The 24,177-nt window shown below is 41.5% G+C and overlaps 1 protein-coding gene across 5 annotated transcripts in view; it reads right to left on the bottom strand.

Annotated features, from left to right (window-relative positions):
* Window positions 1-24,177, bottom strand: part of Ranbp17 (RAN binding protein 17) — a 337,456-nt gene that overhangs the window by 25,161 nt on the left and 288,118 nt on the right. For 4 of the 5 annotated variants that reach the window (XM_041676348.1, XM_041676345.1, XM_041676347.1 and 1 more), the window contains one exon: window positions 8,020-8,186. In XM_041676348.1, the coding sequence (XP_041532282.1) occupies window positions 8,020-8,186 (167 nt within the window). Of the gene's footprint in view, window positions 1-8,019; window positions 8,187-15,918; window positions 15,937-24,177 lie in introns of those variants that run through there. The other variant, XM_041676349.1, reaches the window with a different exon arrangement.

Here is a 24,177-nt window from a genome sequence, read left to right as displayed (position 1 = left end):
TGTCTTTTTCTTCCTATTGTGGCATTTCAAGTACTTTACTGACCGAGGCATCTCTCCAGCCCGAGTTTTTTATTCTTAAGAGGTTTATTCCCTCATGGACTGAAACAATTATTTTATTATTTTAGTACACATAGGTGTTTTGCCTGCATATGTGTCTGTGTACCATGTACATGTGATGTCCAGAGGTCAGAAGAATCTCTGGAACCAGAGTTACAGATTGCTGTGAGCAGTCATCAGAGTGCCAGGTCCTTTGGAAAAACAGCTAGTGCTCTTAAACTATGAGCCATTTCTCCAGCCTCCCTCTTGAACTTTTATTGCCTTGCTGTTACCTAGATATTTTGGTTTAGACCTGGTCTTACATATCTTTACGTCTTCCTTAGCAGGTAGATTTCTCTGTTTTACACACACACACACACACACACACACACACACACACACACACACTTGACTTTTGCCTCAAACAAACCTGGTTATTTTTTTAAAAATTCAAAAAAGCAAAAATAAGATAAGGAAAAGCAAAATAACTATATTATAAAACAACAAACAAAAATTTGCTTTAAAAATCAGATGAAAATGCCCTCAAAAGTAGCACTACAGACTACAGGCTGGAGCTGTGAATGACAGGGAGCCCCATACTGGAGGTCTTGGCCCTGTAACTCCTTAGGGTCACATATCCCAACAGACAAGAAACTGAGAGCCACACTCACACACAGGGTCTGCTCATTGTTCTGATGTTGTTTTAAATTTGTAGTCAGTGGGCAACTTTAAAAAATATCTAAATTTCTGAATTGCTTTAGGACAAATTTCAATGTGTCTGAGCCGGGCAGTGGTGGCACACACCTTTACCCCCAGCACTTGGTAGGCAGAGGCAGATGATCTCTATGAGTTTGAGGACAGCCTGGTCTACAGAGCAAGTTCCAGGACAGTCAGTGCTACATAGAGAAACCCTGTCTCAAAAAACCAAAAATAAATAAATAAAATAAAATGAAATAAAATTTCAATGTGTGTGGCAAGACAATGGTTATCTGTTTTTTTTGGTGGGGGGGGGAGATAGAGTGATGTCACCCGCTTTAGACAGGGATGTGTTCTCAATGGTAAGTTTCTTTCTTGTCTTCATTATTAATATTTCCTGCTTGGCCTGGCAGGTAGTCTAGCTTGTGATGCTTGGAGTGACAGCTAATCTTGATTGTCAACCTGACTATATCTGGATCAACTAAAACCCAAGCAGATGGACATACCTGTGAGGGCTTTTCTTGATTGATCATTTGAGGCCTGAAGACCTGCCATAGATCTGGGTCACACCTTCTGGCTGTGTGTTTACAATGACAGGGAAGAAGGAAACTTTTGCTGTTTGCCTGCTTGCCCTCATTCTTGCTGGAATTTCCATCTACCCTGTCGCCAAGGCATTCCTTCTTTGGGGTTTCAACATGTATTACAGACCAGCTAAGATATTCTGCCTCACAGACTGAAGAACTACTGGATTCTGGGCCTTTCTGTAGAGAGACAGTCATTGTTGGACTAGCCAAACCACAACCTGTAAACCACTGTAATAAATCTTAATATACATAGATTCAGCTACGTGGTGGTGTATACCTTTAAACCCAGCTCTCAGGAGGCAGAGGCAGGCAGATCTCTGTGAGTTCAAGGACAGTCAGGACAGAGAAAAACCCTGTCTCAAAAAACCAAAACCAACCAACCAACCAACCAACCAAAACCACCATCACCACCACCACCACCACCACCCACACCCACACACTGTGGTGACCCCAACCAGAAAATTATTATTTTTTTTTTATTTTTTTAATATTTATTATGTATACAATATTCTGTCTGTGTGTATGTCTGCAGGCCAGAAGAGGGCATCAGATCTCATTTCAGATGGTTGTGAGCCACCATGTGGTTGCTGGGAATTGAACTCAGGACCTTTGGAAGAGCAGGCAATGCTCTTATCCACTGAGCCATCTCTCTAGCCCCCCAGAAAATTATTTTTATTGCTACTTCATAACTGTAATTTTGCTACTGTTATGAACTGTATGTAAATATCTGTAGTTCCCAGTGGTTTTGGGTGACACCCCACCCCCGCCAAAAGGGGTTATAATCCACAGGTTGAGAACCACTGATCTAGAGAAATCTGACTTGGTAATGGCCAGGAATGGTATATAGAGGCTCAAGGCAACCAGGTATTAGATCCAGAGTTTAAAAATGACTAATGGTATCATTGGTCAAAAGTTCCTTGAGAAGGAAGGCTTTATCAGAAAGAAGTGGAAACTGGCATTCTACATCGATGATTCAGTTTGAGAGTAAGGATGAGACAGAGATATGATGGGGTGGGGGACTGTTACAAAGCACATTTGCCTTTGTGAGCAGCTGCCATCTGGACAGTCTCCTAGGAACACCAGATTAAAGGAAACATCAAAAAACAGGCTGGAGAGAGCTCAGTGGTCAAGAACATTGACTGCTCTTCCAGAGGGTCCAGGCTTGATTACCAACACCCACCTGGCAGCTCACAACTTTCTGTAACTCCAGTTCCAAGGGATCTCATACCTTCTTCTGACCTTCACGGGCACCAGGCATACAAATGATACACAGGCATATATGAAGGCAAAAATGCCTATATGCATAAAAATAAAAAAGATTAAGGAAAAAAAAGGAAACTTCAAAAACAGCCTCATGATGATTAGGAAAAAGTCACAGAGAACATCACTAGGTAATCACACTATCAGACTGATTTCCTCAAGGAAACATGTCCTTCTAAATGTTACACCCTCCCTCATCACCTAGCTATAGATTTACTGAGTGGGAATGGGTGTACAATAGAAGGGAGAGGAAACTCAGCTCTGTCTCAGACATGACATAGGGGTTACCTGAATTCTGTCACCAATAACTCTACTCCAGGGGTCCAATGCACTCTCTTGGCCTCTACTGGCACTGCATCACGTGCAAATGTGTACACACACACACACACCCTAATTTTTTTTTAAAGGATGAGCATTCTAAATCATTCTACATTGAGATAACCCAGTGGAACTTACAATGTTCAACCTGCTATATTATTAGGTTCTGAACATGATACAATATACTTCCCTTGATCAGAAGCCTCCAAATGGGGGAGCAGATAGCTTTGGAGTAAGGATACGAACTCTGGACTTACACGGATTTTGTTAAAATTTTAGTTCTTCAGAAAGGGCAGCAGAAAAAGAGCGGAAGACACATGATATTATGGTAACTTAAGTGAGAACAATTGTCACAAAACCTGAGTGCCTGTTTTCCACTTTTTGTATCTAACGAGATACCCTTGGCTTCCTTTAAGTTCTTTGGCCAATTATGCATGTTCTTTCAGTCTGTTTTGATATCGGTCTACTGTCATGTTTTCAGTAATAAAGTTATAAATTAACCATCCAAATTAGTTGGTCAAACGAAGGGCCTCCTTTTAAATTTAAGGATCATGAGAAGTTATTTCATTAATATTAGAAAATATGGCTAATTACTTTTTCAAGAGTTAAATAAGAAATATGAATGTATTTCATTTGGTTAAGTGTTTTCTGCCTTTAGACTCTTGCTAAGGTTCCACAGGCCAAAGCCTCAACATCACTTACGTATGTGTCGGCACTTTCGCCTACTCAGTATTAAGGAATGGAATCTTAAGTATGAAAGATGTTTTGTGTAGCATGTCAAAATGTTGAGCAATATCATTTCAGTCTAAATACAGAGGTGAAAAAAGAGCAGACAATTCCCCTTTTGCTGCAATTCACGTTGGGATACATGTCATGAAGAGCACTATACAAAAGCAATTTTCATTGATTGACTGACTGATTGAGGAAAAGGGGTAATGTTCTTTTAGCTTAAGTTCCTATTGAAGTATGATTCTTACAGCTCCTGACAGCTCTTTACAATTTCTAGTCAAACGGCATGCTACCTAACAAACAGACAAAGAAATGAAATAAAAAAGAAGACAGGAAGGGAAAGAAAATCTTAATTAGAATTTCTCTGTATTTTTAATAGGACTGACCTGAGCCAAACATCTAGCTCCATTAGGCTGGGTCAGAGTCGCTCTGGTTTTCCTATGACTGTATTTGGACACGACTATGACTGCAAACACCTCATCACCGTGCTAAGTGTGCGGCCCGCTCAGTGACAGGCAGTCCATAGACATTGCTCTTCTCCGCACAAGGTGCTACTCTTTCTAGAGCATTGAAGGAGGTTCTGATGTAGAGGAGATTCTGCACCAGGGCCCTTATTACAAAAAGGATTCATTATATCTCTAAAATGGCCCCTCAATTCTGCCAACACTCACCTAATTTGGGCACAACTTTTGTCTTCATATATCTGAAGGAATGCAAATATTTTAACATGTCCAGTAATAAAACCAAAAAAATTCACATACAAATACTGTTGCCAAATTTCTGCAGCAGATCACTCTCCCCCACTACTAACCAATGGTGATCAGCAATCTGACCACTGCTACTGCAGATCATCTCTTTCTAAGTTTTTTTTAGTTCATTGACCTAGTGATATAAGGATACTTGAGGAATTCTTCTCCCCTAACTTATGCAGACTGGGTTTTTTCTCAGATGTTAAACTAAAGGAACACTAGAGAGTCAGCATTTCTTACCTCACACAGACTCACTTAAACTCAATGACTCTTCACATGGGGTAAATTTTAATCTTTGAAGGTTACGTCTGCTTACAAACTGTGGAAGAGCTATAGTCACAGGACTGTAGATCCAGGCGAGAGGCACATAGTGCCTTTCTTGGGTTGTGGTGCACAAAAGGCAAGGCCTGTGAAGGTGCTGCAAACCCTTCACCCAGTGTTAGGCTTTTCTGCAGAAGCTTGAGATCACGTTTGCAGTTTGGAATTGACACTCTCCATGCAATTACACTTCTAGCCAAATATGTCCAGGGTGGAAGGAAAACAGTTCAAACCAGTAAATAATTGCAGTATCATTGCATCAGTTTAGTTTAAAGAGCTGACAAGCCCTCTCTAAACTCCAGGCACAATTAGTCATTAGGGTCTAGTTTTTCAGCACTGTTAAGCAATTTGTAACCCATTCCTCTTAATAGGGTTAGGCATTACTTAACGACACAGATGCCTTGAAAACTGAAACCTCAAGTTATGAAGCAGCAACCTTGTTCATTACCTTCTGTGATAGGCAAATCATCTATAAAAACAGCATTTAATGGGCAACCAATGAATAATCAATGGCTCACTTTTCATCTGAGTGTGAAAATGAGAATAATCTAATACAAATCCCTCTGGTAAGAGTCTGAATCTTCATTCTGCCACTCTTCAGGGCTGATTTATAAGGTCTTGGAAAGCTGATGTAAACAGATGATCAATGGGCCCATCCCTGCTCATAATAACCCCCAACTGGCCCACTCCCTTCTTTTCCAGGACCATCCCTTCAGGCTATTAGCTCTGTCCAGCTAATTCTTCCCACTGCTCCTGCCTGCTGCTTTTACTCTGGCCATCCGTTCAGTCCAGCAGACTCAGAAGTAATTTTATACGCAGCAGAGAGCGGGTGGAATTGATTTTTCACTCAGTGCTCAGTTCCCATCTGAATAATTATCAATTTTACTGCCTCATAAAGGGAAGAGTCAAAATTTCAAATCAATTCAAAAGAGCTTTTGAGACGACAGAAACTGTGCATAAGAATAGAGGTCAAAGTTGTCAGTGACCTAAGGAGATGATGTCAGATATTACTATACTCAATAGTTGACATCAGAGGCACTCAAGATGATACAACCTAGTGCTAATGCAAATCATATTTATGCTGACTACTAGAGACCAGTCATTAATATTTAAAATGTTATCTGAAAGCTTACATCCCAAATAAATAGAATGCATTCCACTGCTTAATAAAGATATATCACTACTTAGTCATATGCTATAAAGTGAAAGATTACCAAGTCTATTAACACACAGAAATGACTTAAACCAACAAATGCATGGGGATTCTGAGTAAAGACACACTGGCTCATCTCCTGCAGTCTTACTACTAGCTTGTAGCCTATTGATTTTTACTAAAAATTTCAACCAACTTAGAAGTGACTGCCCAAAGCTGATGGGACAAACTGTGATGATGAATGACTGCTAGCAGGAAGGAGTTGGTGGTAGACTTGTCCTCTGTCCTGGTAGGTGGGGCCTGATTTCTAGTGTATGCATGGACATTTGCTATCTTCAGTGACGACATACTGTAAGCCAGTGGTCCTCAGCCTCCTCCATGCACTTACACCCGGACCAGCAGTGACTTGCAGGTGGAAGTGTTTGGGAGAAGTGCATCCTAACCATGGCAGGATGTGTATTTTGCATCCAGGTGACTCTGATATACCTTGAGAAGCAGTGGTGTGAGTTTTAAGGATGTGGGCTTTGGAACTAAACAGACCTTGGTTCAAATTCCAATCCTGTTACTTTCTGGTGAATTGATGTTTAAACTGGGGATGATGACAGCCACATTGCTAGACTGCTGTGAAGTCTAAGACTGTAAAGTCCTCTCCTTCTGTGCCAGTCTCTAGTATTACTATGTTAACACAACTGATTAATTGTATCTTTACAAATCTTACTTGTTCTTGCATTTTGCACACAATAAATGAAACAGACTGTTCAGATCCTTAAAAGCTCTACATCTCTAGCCCCACCCAAAGTCAGTCACTTCTGGTACAGGCTGGAGGTGCTATAGCCCTCGTGAGCTCTGCATGGAGAAGGCTCAGAGCATGTCATCACCGAATACGCATGGATGAGCTGGAAATCACAGTGACAAGGTCCTCAATGGGTTCTCTTCATTATTTGCATTACCAACTAGTTGAATAGTTCTAGGGTCACAGCAAAGAGTTACAGGCCTGTAGTAATTAGCCTTTTGCTAGTTACTCAAAATAGGAATGAACTACACCCATGTCATCTGTTCTTGGAATGCAGCTAGTTAGTGGAAATGTCACCACAAGTAAGACTTTTATAATTTCATTTTGATCCTAGTAAAAGCATTACAGCCAGGACGGAAACCTCTCCCATGGACTTCCCATTCTATTTTCAGCATGTTCATGTGCAGTGTCTAGTCTGCTGACTCGGACGACACTGCTCACTAATGACAACACAATCAACACAACCACAGTTGAAGTCTTTACTTTCGCAAATCACATCATTATGGATGCACCTTGAGCAAGGGAAAACTGCAAACAGTATACACACATTTCCCAAATTTTGTGGAAGTAGAAACATCAATCATAGTGATGGTATATCTGTGAAATGGCTTTATTCTCTTTGGAATATTCAGGCATGTATCTTCATTTCTTATGTATGTTATTTCTTAGATCAGCAGAGGTGAGTTATTTAAAACAATCATAAACTTGGACTTAGTCTGTGTTAGCTAGTTAGAAAACACAGCCGGGGGCTGGAGAGACGGCTCAGCTGTTATGAGCACTGGCCCTTCTTCCTGAGGTCCTGAGTTGAATTCTAGCAACCACATGGTGGCCCAGAACCATCTACAATGGGATCCAATTCCCTCTTCTGGCATTTAGTTATACATGCAGACAGTGCACTCAAATACATAAAATATACAAATAAAAAATCTTTTTGAAAAAACACAACTAAAAACAAATTGCTGCATTATCACTTATTAATTGAATGTTTGGGAACACTGCCTAATGTCTGAACTGCGTGACTCCTAATCTTACACTGAACTCTCACGAATGGACAGTTCCTGGCAAGTTGTCTGCACAGAGCAGGAGTTAGCACAGTTGCCGCAGAGGCCATGCATTCAATGCACACTTCAGCAGAGCTGCCCAAGAGCCCACACACAAGTCAGAGTTTTGCTCCACTTCCTCAGGCCTCAGAAGAACTATACCTTCTCAATTCTGCAGTGAACTCAACAGCACTGGGGTTTTTATGGGTGGGTAACACTGAAGCCAGTGTACTCTCTACTGTCAGGGAAGAGTAAGAAGGAGAAACTGCTAAAGATCCTGGCAAACATTTATATAAGTTCAGGGGCCAGAATGGCTTTTGGGAAACACTTGAAGCGATGTTACCTGCTGTAGCACATCTGGGTTTTGCTGCATAAAGTGTAGCAGCCTCTGGCCAGCCTGCACAGACTCTCTGCAGCGAAGCGGCTTCTTGCCCTCCTTTGCTATGTGCTTGAAGAGGTAGGTGACCATGTAGTCTAAACTTGTACAGCAGCTGGAGGAGATGACTGTATCTGTACCAACAATAAATAACAATTCATTCCCGTTACTGAACTATTTGTTCATTTGATTATTGTCTCCATTAAAAAGAGTCAGGATTTCAAAACACTTCAGTGAAACTCTAAATCCTTGAGAGAAGGTGTTTGGCTTCTTTCTCTTTAAGTTCTGTGTCTATTACAACACTAGCCAGAAAATGATTCCTGGTCTGAACTGGACAGAATTCCTTATTTGGGACTTGAACAACCTCTTCTCAACTTGACTGGTTATTAAATATCTATTTAGTGAAAAGTATTTCAGGGGAAATGGCTCCAAAGGGGAAATGGGTGCAAACCCTGCCCTGGTGTCAAAGAGCTCACGGCTTTCCACAGAGGTCACTGCAGCATACAGTGATATATGAAAGACTCACACAGTCACATACTGCTGCTGGGAAGCACATGGCGACTAGAGGTTGATGTCCAATGTCTTAATCATATGCTACCTTATTATGGGGGCAAGATCTTCTCACTGAACCTGAAGTTTACTGTTTTGGTTAGCAAACCCCAGGGATCTTTCCATCTCCACCTTCCCAAGATGGGACCATAGCAATCTGTACCATGCTTGGCTTCTTACATGGTAGGTAGGACCTGTGCTTACCAACTGAGCACTTCACCAGCTGAACTGTCCCTCTCCCCCAGCCCTAACTGCGGCATTTTGAGGGAAAGTTCATTTTTTTAAATTATATTTCTTTTTTTTAAAGATTTTATTTATTATTTATTATGTATACAACATTCTGGCTCCATGTATGCCCGCAAGCCAGAGGAGGGAGCCAAATCTCATTACAGATGGTTGTGAGCCACCATGTAACCATGGGAATTGAACTCAGGACCTTTGGAAGAGCAGCCAGTGCTCTTATCCACTGAGCCATCTCTCCAGCCCGAAAGATCATGTTTTTTTTTTTTGTTTGTTTTTTTGGTTTTTCGAGACAGGGTTTCTCTGTGGCTTTGGAGCCTGTCCTGGAACTAGCTCTTGTAGACCAGGCTGGTCTCGAACTCAGAGATCCGCCTGCCTCTGCCTCCCGAGTGTTGGGATTAAAGGCGTGCGCCACCACTGCCCGGCGAAAGATCATGTTTTAATGGTGATCAAAGTGAGTTGGATAACGGACATGGCTTGAGAGAGCTTGGGAAGGTTGTTCCTGTGAGCTACAAGGAAGAAGATTTTCAGGTAGAGAACAACAAGAGTTAAGAGCCCTGGATTTTGGAGCTGGACAATCTGGTTTCAGTGCCCATCTTTTCACCGCTGCACTATTACTTTGGAAGGGTCTTCTTCCCTCATCATTTATAAAATACTCCGTAGAGCCGAATGAGGAAAATAGACTTCATCAGTAAGTATCTGACACGTACAGAGGACTGACTACATGTTAGGGAAGAGTTAAACATTTCATATAGATTATTGCTTTTAATCTTTATCAGCCCTATAATAGCTATCATCATTTTATAGGCGAGGCTTAGGGATTTAAGTGACTTGTCCAAGGACTCTAATCAGGTTGGACAGTAGATAAGGAGTTGAACCATGAATGTATACTGTCAATAACTATATTAAAATCAAGTATTAAGCAAAAATATACACAATCATCAAGTGTTTTTAAAATAATGGGGTGGTGCTGGCTCTGTGGTAGTACAGTACTTCTATATTACATTAGGTCCTAGGGGTTTGACCTTCACACCCACAATACAAAACAAAACAAAACAAAACCAACCCCACAATCAGAACTCAAACTGCAGTTGCTACTGGGCTATCACTCACAGTAAGTGGGTTTGCATGCAAGAATGTGTAGGGAATCATGAAAGAAAGTTACCAAAGTAGGCTGGGTTGCTACATGAGAGCATCCAAAAATGGGCAGAGACATTCATGTTTAATTTGAAAGTCAACAGGGATGTTATTGAAAGTTTTCCAAGAAGTACCTGTTATGTGACCATTTATAATTTTCTTTGCACACTAAAAGTATCAACTCTTTAAGTTTTTTCTTTGGAGACAGGATCTTGCATATCCTAGGCTGTCTTCTCACCTTGAACTTCTGTTCCTCCTAAATCTGTCTCCTTAGTGAAGGTGCTAAGATTGATGTGGCCAAGCCACTATGCATAAGTTAAGAACTCTGCAACTGAGCCACACCCGTAGCCCTCATCTAACTTCTATCTAACAACTATTGAGTATATCCAATATCGTCTGCATTTTTAAATGAGAAAAGGCTGTGGATGCAGCTCTGGGCTACAGAGCTTAAGGCCTGGAGTGAGGGGAGGGAGGAGAAGCAGAAAAGGAGTGGGAGCTAAAATCCCACTATTCCCTAGTTTATCCCATTTCAGTGATTTAGAATCATAACCTGACCACAATATGGTTAGTATGATACTACCCATATTTTTTGTTAATGATGACATGTTGACACAATCCCTGGCAATTTCTGATTAAGAGAAACAGAAATAGCAAATAAGAAGCCTCAGCAGAGAAACAAGCTGAGAAGCCAGGCATGGCAGCACATGCCTGCTATTCCTATACTTGGGAGCTGGAAGCAGGAAGATCAGCAGTTTTACCGACCTAGGCTATATGAGATCTTGTCTCAAAAAACCAAAACCCAATTCAAACTGAACAGGAACAAAAAGAAATTGGGGGGGGGGGAGCAAGCTGAGAAACAGCTTCTTATTCATCTTATGATGGAGACATGAATGTCTGATAGATCAGAAGTAAAACAGTGACTTCAAGAATGGGGAGCTGCTAGGCGGTGGTAGTGTACGGCTTTAATTCCAGCACTTGGGAGGCAGAGGCAGGAGGATCTCTGTGAGTTCAAGGCCAGCCTGGTCTACAGAGCGAGTTCCAGGACAGTCAAGGCTACACTGAGAAACCCTGTCTCGAAAAAACAACCAACCAACCAAGCAGCCAAAAAGAATTGGGGAGGGGGACTAAACTAACCTGAGAGAATGTTCAAGAGAAGAGGTAACCCATGCTTAGCAATACTTAGCACTGAAATAACACCCAGCTTGAAAACTTCCTCGAAACAGAAAGGAGGGCTGTTCTGAGACACAGACAGGATGATGGATGCCCATACAGTGTCCTGAGGAATTAGAGGTTGAATGAAGGTCTAAAGACAGATAGGTATGGACAGTAGTTTTTGAAAACATTGGGGTAAGATATCTTTGTTTTTGTTTTTGGAGATAGGGTTTTCCTGTGTAACAGTTCTAGTTGCCTTGGAACTCCCTCCATAGACCAAGCTGGCCTTGAACTCACAGAGATCTGCCTGCCTCTGCCTCATGAGTGCTGGGATTAAAGGTGTGTGCCACCAACACTGACAAGAAATGTTTTAAGGAAAGAACGTTCCCTGGCATCTCGAAACTGGAATTTATGTACTGCTTAACTCACTCTTCATCATGCCCCACGTCCAAGGCTGCTCTGGAGGAAGACACCCTGTCCTTGCTAACGCTGGGCGGCAGCCTAGGAACCAAGCTCTCATTTCTTGAGTTGTTTCCCTTGTTTTTTCACCTTCATTTTTCTATATTTGAAGCCTTGATCATAAAAGTAAACAGATTTAAGTAGAGAGCAATATGCTATCAATCATGCACAGAATTTAAAGTTATCACATAATTTGGTGACCACACTGCCATGCAAGTTGCATTTAAAGGGACTAATCCATTGAGTCAGCTGCAGAAAAGCCAGGTAAACACTTTAGACTCAAAGGTTGGAGCACACAGCTTTGCAATAAAAGTGAGGGTTTCCATTATGGTTGATTTATGGTTGGGACTTTGAAAAAGATAAATGTTATTTCCAGGTAGTTTTAAATGTGTGGAATCACAAGGATCACGGGCATTTGGTCAAAACAGGATGAGCAGTGCTGAAGACAACACATTCATGTTACCTTTTTTTTTTTTTTTTTTTTTTAAATCTGTAGAGGAAGCTATCGTGAGACCCTGATAATGACTTCTCACAGAGTGGGCAGACAGCATGGGTTTTTAAATTTTATGCTACTTCTTGGTTTTCAGAATAATTTGAAAAGGATTACATCTGTAAAGTCTGGAAATGTTCTGACACCTATTAGGCACTCACTGTTTGGCACTGAGACAGCCAAGTGCTCTGACGCTCCTGCAAGTGGTCTCCACAGGAAGCACAGCAGTGTTAATAACTCTCCTGCTCCCATCCCACCCCACCCCCAAGATCCTAATTTTCTCCCCGGCAATTTGGTCTACTTCCCTTAGCCAAGAGGATAACTATATGTTTTTCCTTGGGTTCACCTTCTTACTTAGCTTCTTTAGGTTCACCTATTGTAGACTCCGTGGCCCTTATTTATGGCTAGAAACCAATTATGAGCGAGTACATCCCATGTTCATCTTTTTGGGTCTGGGACACCTCACTCAGGATAGTGTTTTCTACTTCCATCCATTTGCATGCAAAATTCGAGAAGTCATTGTTTTTTACCGCAGCGTAGTACTCTAGTGTGTATATATTCCATACTTTCTTGGGGGTAATGGGAGATGGGGAGAGAAAAGTTAGAAGGGAAGGAGGGGGGACTTGGGGAATCAGGAGAATTGGGATAAAGGAAAGGTGGATAGGGGAGCACGGAACCACAATTCTTAGTTAAGGGAGCCACTTTAGGGTGGGCAAGAGATTTGACCCTAGAGGGGCTCCCAAGTGCCCAAGATGAGGTTCCCAGTTAGTTCCTTGGGCAGCTGAGGATTGGGAACCTGAAATGACCATATCCTAGAGCAATACTGACGAATATCTTGCATATCATCATAGAACCTTCATCTGGTGATGGATAGAGATAGAGACAGAGACCCACACATGAGCACTGGACTGAACTCCCAAGGTCCCAATGAGGAGCAGAAGGAGGGAGAACATGAGCAAAGAAGTCGGGACTACGAGGCGTGCACCCACCCACTGAGACAGTGGAGCTGATCTACTGGGAGCTCACCAAGGCTAGCTGGACTGTGACCGAAAAAGCATGGGATAAAACCGGACTCTCTGAACATGGCGATCAATGAGGGCTGATGAGACGCCAAGGACAATGGCACGGGGTTTTGATCCTACTTAATGTGCTGGCTTTGTGGAAGCCTAGCCAGTTTGGATGTTCACCTTCCTAGATATGGACGGAGGGGGGAGGACCTAGGACTTACCACAGGGCAGGGAACCCGGACTGCTCTGTGGACTGGAGAGGGAGGGGGAGAGGAGTGGGGGGAGGGGGAGAAGGGTGGAAGGAGGGGGAGAAGGGTGGGAGGAGGGGGAGGGAAATGGGAGGCTGGGAGGAGGTGGAAATTTGTTTTTTGTTTATGTTTTTTTTTCTTCTTTTCTTAATAAAAAAAAAAAATAACTCTCCTGCTTAGGAAGACCCGCCATGGAAAGCTGCTCTGAAAAGTTAACTGAGCACAAGAGCCACACAACAGAGCCAGGAAGATGATAATGGGGCCCAGCTGAAATCTGACTTCAGCTCAAAACTCATCATAGCACAAGGGAGGACTAGGGTCTTGGGGAGTCACCTAAGTTGTGAAAATGTAAGAGGTTGAAGGTAAAATCATAAATGCACGCATAATGCCTTCTACCAGGTGCCCAGTTGTCAAAGCTGCAGCCTTTATCAGGTAGGTCTAGCAGGAGGGTGTGATGAGGAGAAATGGGAAAGACTTTTTGTTTTTCTTTCTCTCTCTCTCTCTCTCTCTCTCTCTCTCTCTCTCTCTTTTGGAGACAGGGTTTCTCTGTGTAGCCTTAGCTGTCCTTGAACTCAGAGGATCCGCCTACCTCTGCCTCCTAAATGCTGGGATTAAAGGTGTGTACCACCTCGCAATAAATGGCAAAGACTCTTAGATACAACTTTCTGAGCAATACTGTACTCATGTGTATACTAAAATACTACCTAATTAATCCTTCCACTATGTATTTAGCAAGCACTTACTATACAGGGCTCAGGAATAAAGTAGTGATCAAGACCCTGTCCTTTATTAGCCAAAGGGGTCCAGCAGACACCCTTCCCCAAATATTTTTGGGTATTCCTAATGCTACTGGTTACATTCCACAGCTTGACAGCAAGACACTATTATTGAAGACACCACATACTTACAGCATAGAACAAAGACATCTGTATGGGAATTCTAAAATCCTTATCAGAAATCCAGCTGGCACTCAGCTGGAAGCACTGTCCCTGCTGACTAGTGTTCATAGTGTCAGAAAGTTTTGTGCATGCTACCAGAATAGTAATCACCAATCTTAATCTAGCTATGAACCCTTTCAACTACAATAATGACCTGTTTGCAAGGCCAATAAAGGCCCACTGGTGCAATGTGGTATGCATGTTATGAGAATATCCAACTACTTTTAAAAACTGGATTTAAGGACTGCTTTATGAGATGGAATCCATACCTGAAACAGTTAATGAAGAAGACCTGAGATGGTTATGGTTCTAAGGGAAAACCTACTATTTGTTTGATGAACACAGCAATAAAATGACACCTAACAACACTTTTCCACCCACAGAACTGTGCAGTGTTCAATCCTCATCTGAGTTTCTTCTTCCTGCAGATCTACAGATGGATACAGGAATCCACAACTGGATAATATGGAGGGAGGGAGGGAGGGAGGGAGGGAGGGAGGGAGAGAGAGAGAGAGACTGACTTTGGAGGAGGGCTCAGTCCTAAATGGGATGGCATTATTACACAATCTCTCCAGAAAAAGAGGAGGGGTGGATGATGTCTGGAAAGGTGTTTTCCATCTCAAAACAACAGATCCACATATGAACTCGTACAGACTGTGACAGCATGCATAAGGCCAGCACAAGATTAATGCAGACAAAATCACAGCATGGAGGAGGGGAGACAGGCACAAAGTCTCATGGCTAACCAAGAAGCTACTCACAATTGGCAGTTGCTGGAAGAGGGAAAACTGGTTATCTTCAATGGAGTAATATTGTGTATATCAACCACACTCCAGTGAAGACCTCATACCCAGGAGTAGCTGGCCAACACAAAACAGGCGCTTTTTTTTTTTTTTTTTGGTATGTGTGTGTTGATTTTGTAATAGAAGAGACAGAACATGAAGTTGGGTGGGTAGGGAGGGGTGGGAGGATCTGGGAAGAAGACTTGGGGGAAGTATAAGAATATGATCAAATTATATTGTGTGAGATTCTCAAAGAAAGAAAACATAAAAAAAATAGAACACTACTCCTGCCCCTCAGATGACCCGGCAGGAAAAGAGGACTGTGCTAGAATACTTTGGTATGAGAGATGTTCATGAGCATGAGATGATGGAACACAAGAGCCCCCACGACAGAGTCAGGTGCACGGTCTGTGTTCACTGTCACTGCACACAGCAGCAATGGCAGCTAACGCTCGCCACCCTTCATAACGCTGTTTTGTCAGGACTCGAGAGCCTTGCTGAATGCGGATCCCAGGCCAGCGAATATTACACTTTGAGACTAACATCTGCTTGCAACTGATTCAAAGCTCACAGTGCTATCATGATGTAAGATAACAGAACGTTAAGCTAAACTGTAATAACAAAAGACAAGACTCCTGCTTCTTTTCACAAAGGATTAACTGCTATGAGGATCTCCCCTCCTGCCATAAACAACCAGAAACAGGACAAAATATATGAAACACAGTTTTCAATTACTGTACAACAACAAGTATAGGACTATTAAACCCGAGGAGAGGGAAATGAATGAGGAAATACCTACAATTGCTGTAGCTCACGGCCCAAAGCAGTCTAGACGGCAGGACAGGAAGGGCAACCCAACTACAGCCAAGTGGTCTCAACGAGCTAAGAGTAATAGGATGGAAACATGGAAAATAGAGGCAGTTACTGCTATGTATAAAGTACCAGAGTGCAGGATCACAAAGGGAGACTCTCCGGTGTCTTTCTTGCAAACATGCGAAGAAGCTCACCAAAGCTGCAGAGCCGAAGGCCAAAATATTTTTTTTAAAAATATTTTAACTTGAATCCAACGATATAAGCAGTATATAACCAGAGAGTTACAAGTAAACACAGATTTTACATGCAAAGTTCTGCTCACAAAGGTCACATGTGCAGGTACATGAATTAGAAGTGTGCATCTAGAATTATGGCCAAACTGTTTTTAAAATGCAGAAAAGTAAAATCACATTCTGAAAATATAGAGATGGTTTACACACTTCAAAAATCAAATGTTGCTTATACCAGAGATGTATGACAGCTACAGGATTCAAGTGACAAGCAATAGGTTCTCAGGAAATTAATACTGGTCAAAGAGAACGGGAATACTTTTACATTTCACTGAAATAGCATTCCACTACTAGAATACGAAATTTAGCAGGCACTCAGGGGAAAAAAATCACAAATTTAAGGCCAATTACTTAATTTTTTATCATCTAAACAGCATGACATTAAAAAAAAAAAAACTGCACCTGCATTCAAATTGCCAGTTTCACACGAATGAAGTTCTCTAAAAAGGAAATGCAACCAAAACAGCCTCCAAGTCAAATGAAGTCTGCAAGGCTCAGATTAAAATGTGGAATGTTTCAGATGAAAAGTAATAAAAAATACAATTGGTTTTGCTCTTTACTGAATGGAACCAAAAGTTGACATTTCTTTGAAGCCTCGAACAACTAAATTCCATTTTTCTGAATGGTTCTATGCTATCTCTTATTGGTGCAAGCTGTTTTCCGTAAGTTTACAATAGTCAACCTCTATGAAGTACTTTTGTCTGTTGCCATTCTGAATAAACAAAAACTTTTCCATTATCTTAACCATATGTGTACTTTCTGCTATAACATTTAAACACATGAAAAGACATCGATTATTTTTCCCCTAAAACAAGAGTATAATAGTTTTCTAACTATCAGTATTGTGTTTAAAAAAGGTTTTAACATTAAAATCAAAGAACCATTGTTTTTCTTGAGAAATAATTAAGCTTCTTATACATCTTAAGTTTCCTTCTTCTGTCTCCATTCTTTGGCCAATTTATTCAGAAATTTCTTTAATTTCGGATAATGAGGAAGGCTGCTGCAAAGAGTATTCTTTGCAACTTCTTCATTTGTATAAAAGAGTGAACACAGCTTACAGTAAAAGCCTGTTTTAGGTACCACGTAGTCTATACCAACAGGAACATTAGGCTGATACGGTCCGATTCTCTGCTCATCTGGAACTGCATAGTCCTCCCTGTTCTTGTTCCGGCCATCTGCATTTTCACTTGTCTTTGTTTGGGTCATCAGCATTCTCAGCAGATTCAGCACCTGGTTCTCTATTTTCCTCATTTTTAATCTCATTCTCCAATGCAGCTTCTTTTTCTTGATCAAGATCTTCCATCTTGTCCACCTTTTTAAGTTTTTTCTTGGATGCTGCTGAAGCACTTGCATCTTTTTTTTTACAGCTTTATCTGAAGGCTCCTTTCCCCCACCAGATGATACAACCCCTAAATTAGCACACTGAACCACCACCTTCTAGGAGAGCTGCAGCTTCCCCTCATCCACAGCAGCTCCACTGACATGTCGACTCCACTCCTTATTAGAATGAACTGGCAAAAAACATATAGAGCACAGATGGGGATAACCCTTCATTGAGAGTCCATGGAAGTCTTCAATATTGCTACTTAGAGGAACGCCCCTCTTTTTCTCAGAGAGATCTCTCCACGTCCCATTCTCTCATACTCACTGTCAAATTTATGATAGTTATGCGAGATCTAACCAAAAAAAGAATCATCCCTACACCTTTCTCCATCTCTTAATCTGTCATCTTCATAATCCATTCTGTCATAATAACCAGATTCTTGAGAACGACTTCCATGGTCATAATCAAGCACTGGCTTGAGACTAGGACCACGATCATCAACACTATCTCTTCTAAAGTGCCTTTTTTCTTCCCAGTCATCCCTAGGTACTCTGTATGGTGGCTCCCGTGTAGAACATCTGCCATCTCTACCATAACTCAATGTAGGGCCTTCTTCAGTTCTCCTCCTTTTAAGCTGTAGAAGGATTTGGGGCAAGTTCTCAGGGGTAATCTTGTCCTCTGGATAACGACTCAGTTCATCTAAGTCTCTAGCAGACAGACCAAAGCTGGCCAAAATATTACTGGCCTGGTCTGCATTACTGTCGTGGTCTCCAGGTGTTGAGAGGACAAAGGGAGTGGACCTCTACTTCCAATGTTAAATATAGACTGCAAATTATAGGAAGAAGTACTAACAGAGGACAGTGTGCTATGAGCTCCTTGTTGATTCAGTGAAGAACACATTCTAAGATTCATTAAACTAGCAAGGCGTGCAGTTCCCTGGTTCATCCTTCCAAGAGATGTTGGCATACTTAAAGACTGGGTAGCTGTAACATGCTTGCAATCCCAGCTACTCAGAGGCAAGGGCAGAAGAATGTAAATTCAAGGCCAGAATGGATTATACACTGTTGTCTGAAAAAAAAAAAAAAACAACTAACCAAACAAGAGACCAACTAAAAACCCCCTCTACTGATCTAAACCCAACCAATTAAAACAAGTATAAGCTTCAATCTAAACAAAAAGATGAAAGAAAAAGACAAATAAAAACAAAGATTGGGTAGGAAAACACACATGAAGATTGCAAACTCAGACCCAAATGTACAGGTAGTTATACCAAACACCTGAAACTCTATATATAAAGGGCAGAAAAAGTCAGCTCTGATACACAGGCCCAATTCCTGCTCTTTCTGTACACTGGAGAAGGTCCATGTCCTAGTTCCCAGGAACTGCGAACATATCAGGATTCACAGTGGGGAATTAAGACTGCTATTATCCAAGTAAGACCCAGTGTAAACCCAAGTGTCCTTAGAACTGGAAGGGAGGAAGAGGTCAGTCAGAAGACTTATTTGTAGAATTCTTAGAGATAAAATGCTGCTGCCTTTGATGGTGGTCTGAGACAATGGGCCGCAAACTAAGGGACTATAGATATCTGTATCTCTCAAGACACGAATCCTTGCTGAAATCCTGATTTTAACTCGGACCCATGCCAGACACGTAATTTCTTTTTTTTTTTTTTTTTTGGTTTTTCGAGACAGGGTTTCCCTGTGGCTTTGGAGCCTGTCCTGGAACTAGCTCTGTAGACCAGGCTGGTCTCGAACTCACAGAGATCCGCCTGCCTCTGCCTCCCGAGTGCTGGGATCAGACACGTAATTTCTAAAACACTATGTTTTAAGGTATCAAGTTTCTGATAGTTATAGCAGAAATAAGAAATGTGTGTGCTCTAGAAATAATCAATTTTAAATAATAAAGGCATTTTATAGCATAATAAAAGGGTGCTGGGGTGGTGAGGTGGCTCAGTGGGTAAAGGCACTTGCTGCCAAGCTTGATGACCTAAGTTTGATCCCTAGGACCTCCACAATGGAAGAGAAGAACTGATCCTTGAATGTTGTCTTCTGACCTCCACATAAATACAAAGGCACACACACCTTATGCCCAAATAATTATATGGCATAAGAAAACTCAAGATATTACCAGACAGAACTTTCAGAGAAAAAAATTACAACAAATCATGAGGGTCATTTTGTGATAATAAAAAAGGTAAATTCAAGGGAATACTGTAATTTCAAATACTTATGCACCTGACAGGAACTCTGAAATACTTAATATACATATTGATAGGGACTGAACAGAACAAAGCTGTAACTGTAGTCAGACTGTAGTAGTTTTCTCTTGCCAATTCTCAGAACAAGTATATAGAAGAAATTATACAACCAAACAGTACGAATATAGATTATTGGAATGCCATCAACCAATCAGACCTGAAACTTAGAAATGCTCTCTCTTCACAACAATGAAACACAAACTCACTACGAGTACCTGTGTAAAGCTCATGACAGTTTGTACCATTACAGTCTTAATGAATTTAAAGGGCTAAAAAGATCACTGAACTGCTGGGCCCATGTGGGGGTACACTCCTTTATCCCAGTCTGCAAGGCAGAGGCAGGTGGGTCTCCGAGGCCAGTCTGGTCTACAGAGTGAGTTCCAAGATAGACAGGGCTACACAGAGAAACCCTGTCTCAACAAAAACAGACTACATTCAATTACAGAGTGAAGAACATCTTCAAATAATTGAAAACTAATCACCTATTGTCCAAATGAAAATCAGCAGGACAATAGACAGTTTTGAGATCACACTCATGTCTATATCCACAGATCTGAACTGTTCTTAACTTTGGTTAAAGAATCTTCTTTCTGTCATGGGGGTGGTTAATGCAGAGGCTCAAAACTGATCAAAGTGCTGAGAATAAATGACTGGGTGCTTATCCCTAAATGGGACCTCTGCATCAAGTCCTCAATCCCCAAGAGCCAAGAACATCTCAGAAGAGAGGGCAGGAAGAAGTAAGGGCTGGAGGATATGGAGGAGTCCTGTGAAATGCTGTCTCCTGGATAAGACATGGCCAACAGACTCAAGAACTGTGGCTACCTGCACAAGAATAAAACAGTCAAAACTCAAGCAAAGACTGGGGTGAGACTCAAGACCCACCTAGCCAATGAGCTATTAGCAGCTGATGGCTGCTGGGGCAGACAGAGAGGTTGGTTATTCTTTTGGTAGATTCCATGCTCCAGTAGATGGCTCCCAGTGAGCATGTGGGCAGGCAGCACTGACAGGGCTTAGGGCTCACTCAAGAGAGTAAGAAAAAGAAGACAACAAGTTGGGAGGGGACATGTTGGGTGGGGTCTGAGTAATGCTGTGGGTGAGTAGGGAGTGGACACAGAAATACACTGTATATACATGTTATGAGATCCTCAAAGAATAAATAAAATATTATTAACCTTTAACGCCAGCACTTGGAAGGCAGAGGCAGGCAATCTCCTGGAGTTTGAAGTCAGCTTGGTCTACAGAGTAAGTTCTAGGACAGCCAAGGCTACACAGAGAAACCCTATTTCAATTTTTTTTTTAAAAATTGAAAAACAGAAAATCAGAACTCATTTAATCTTTGAGATATGCTCATAGTAGTGCTGATGTAGTATATGTACATATTACAAAAGAAGGTCTAAGGGCCTAAGATCAATGAGCTATATGTTCATCTGAAAACAAGACTAGGAAAGAGAAAGCAAAGTGAATTGAAGAAAATAAAACATTGTACTTAGTAAAATAAAAATCAGAAAAATCATTAAAATGAAAGCTTTGCAAACAAAATTGGTAACTATAGCTAGAATGATGAGGAGAGAAAAAAAAAGAGAGGGCGCAATGACCAGCATTTAGGCTATCACTGTTGAGACTACGGACAGACACTACACATACACCAACGAGCAGGCAGATATTACAGATAGACCAACAGGCAGGCTATTACAGACAGACACTATGGATACACTGGATAGCAGGTGGATACTATGAACAATCTTTTTTTTTTTTTTTTCCGAGACAGGGTTTCTCTGTGGCTTTGGAGCCTGTCCTGGAACTAGCTCTGTAGATCAGGCTAGTCTCGAACTCACAGAGATCTGTCTGCCTCTGCCTCCCGAGTGCTGGGATTAAAGGCGTGCGCCACCACCGCCCGGCTTTACTATGAACAATCTTATGACAATGATATAAGAGGAACTTTAGATAAAAAGGGCAAATTCTAAAGACAAGAGCAACTAAATACCCTGATGAGATTAGATAACTGGAACAGCCACAGAAGAAATTTAGTTTGTGATTGAAAACTTCCCAAAGAAAAATCTAAGTGAGAGAGCTGAATTAGAGAATTCTAGTCAACATTAAACTAACCCTGTTCAAGTCTGTGCAAACCTGAGACAGCAGAGGAAGGAATACTTTTGAGCTCATATTATGAAGGCACAAAACAAAGACTAACACATGTCAGGGTTATGAAAACAGAACAGTATGTAAGAAGTATAGGAGTATATATTAATTTAGAAGAATACGCCAATATCTGATACAAATAAAGACGTAAAAATCTGTATCAAAATCCCATTACCCTGAATCCAGGAAAGCGGGGTTGGTTTAACATCTGAGCATGATCATCAATATTAATGTAATATATTAGCATTAAAACACCCTGTATAGTCTTACTAGTATTGTTTTATTACTTTGGTAAAGTCCATGACCAAAAGCAACTCGGAAGGAAAGGGTTTGTTATCTTTCAAGTCCCAGGCTACACTCGGTCACTGAAGAATGTCAGGGCAGGAACTAAAGCAGAGACCATAGAAGGGATGCTGATCACTGGCTTGCTCCCCAGCTCACATTTAGCTGTCTTTCTTATACCTTCCAGGACTGCCTACAGGGGCTACACTGCCTACGTGGGCCACACTGCCTACAGGGGCTACACTGCCTACGTGGGCCACACTGCCTACGTGGGCCACACTGCCTACATGGGCCATACTGCCTACATGGGCCACACTGCCTACATGGGCCACACTGCCTACATGGGCCACACTGCCTACATGGGCCACACTGCCTACATGGGCTATACTGCCTACATGGGCCACACTGCCTACATGGGCCACACTGCCTACATGGGCCACACTGCCTACATGGGCTATACTGCCTACATGGGCTATACTGCCTACATGGGCCACACTGCCTACATGGGCTATACTGCCTACATGGGCTATACTGCCTACATGGGCCACACTGCCTACATGGGCCACACTGCCTACATGGGCCACACTGCCTACATGGGCTATACTGCCTACATGGGCCACACTGCCTACATGGGCCACACTGCCTACATGGGCCACACTGCCTACATGGGCTATACTGCCTACATGGGCTATACTACCTACATGGGCTATACTGCCTACATGGGCTATACTGCCTACATGGGCTGGGCGCTCCCATACCACTCACTAATCAAGCTAGTATATAAGACAAATTAAAGCTTTAGCTGATATATCTACATGGAAAAATTTAAGAAATCTATGATAAATTAGCACAATTAGTAAGTTTAGAAAGGTCAACATATTAAAAAACCATTTCCATTAGGTAGCAAAGAAAGGAAATGTAAGAATACCATTTAAGAGGCACAAAACCTGTAATATTTGGTTACAAATCAAACAAAATACATACAAAACTCAGAGTCAATGCTCTAATTAAGGAAGACATTAGTGAGAAGAAGAATGGGGGGATTTTTTCCAGAATTGGTCTTGAAAATAGCTAATATGCCTGTCATCTCCAAAAGGAGCTGCAGGGTTCAATTTAGACCTAAGCATAATTCCCCTAGTCTTTTGTTCGTTGGTGGGGGTGGGGAAACACAAGAAACTGACAGGTTAATTCTAAAATGTCTATGAAAAGGCAAAGAATTCATGTTATAGTAATTTTTAAGAGAAAAATATTAAAGAACTATACCACAGCATTTAAGACCAAGTATGAAATTACAAGTTGTAGTTAGTAAAAGGTAAGGAAGCAAAAGATGAAAAGTTCTAGAACAATCAAATACTTACGCTTTAAAAAGAATTTATGTTTGATCTCTAGAACATAGGTAACAGTTAAATTGAAATGCATCATAGATTTAAACAGGAGGGACAAACTGCTGATACTTTAGGAAGAAAATGGGAAATCTTTATGGCTGTAGGCTTAAGAAGTATTGGATTTCCTCAAAATAGAAACTTTTCCTTTTCAGATGATATTGTTAGGAAGACACAAAGACATGTCATGGTCTGAAATTATCTGCAAAACATATCTGATTAAGAATCTGTATTCAAACCTGAGGTAGTGACATAAATCTTTAATCCCAGTACTCAGGAGATGAAGGCAGGCAGGTCTCTGAGTTTGAGGCCAGCCTTGTCTACAAATTCTACAAAAGTTCCAGGACAGTCAGAGCTTTACAGAGAAACCCTGCTTGCCATCACCAAACACAAACAAACAAACCCTGTATCCAAGCCCAGTGGTGGGGTGCACATGCATTTAATTCCAGCATCTGGAGGCAGAGGCAGGCGGATCTCTGTGAGTTCAATGCCAGCCTGGTCTACAGAGCGAGTTCCAGGATAGGCAAGGCTACACAGAGAAACCTTGTCTTGTATCCAGAATATATAACAGCTTACAAATCACCAACAACATAAACCAAAGTTAAACAAAATAAAACAAAAAACCAGTGTAAAAGA

Source organism: Microtus oregoni, unplaced genomic scaffold, assembly GCF_018167655.1.
Source record: "Microtus oregoni isolate MIOR12 unplaced genomic scaffold, Mior012 000027F_ref0000203, whole genome shotgun sequence".
NCBI lineage: Eukaryota > Metazoa > Chordata > Mammalia > Rodentia > Cricetidae > Microtus > Microtus oregoni.
This window is presented reverse-complemented; position numbering and strand designations above follow the sequence as displayed.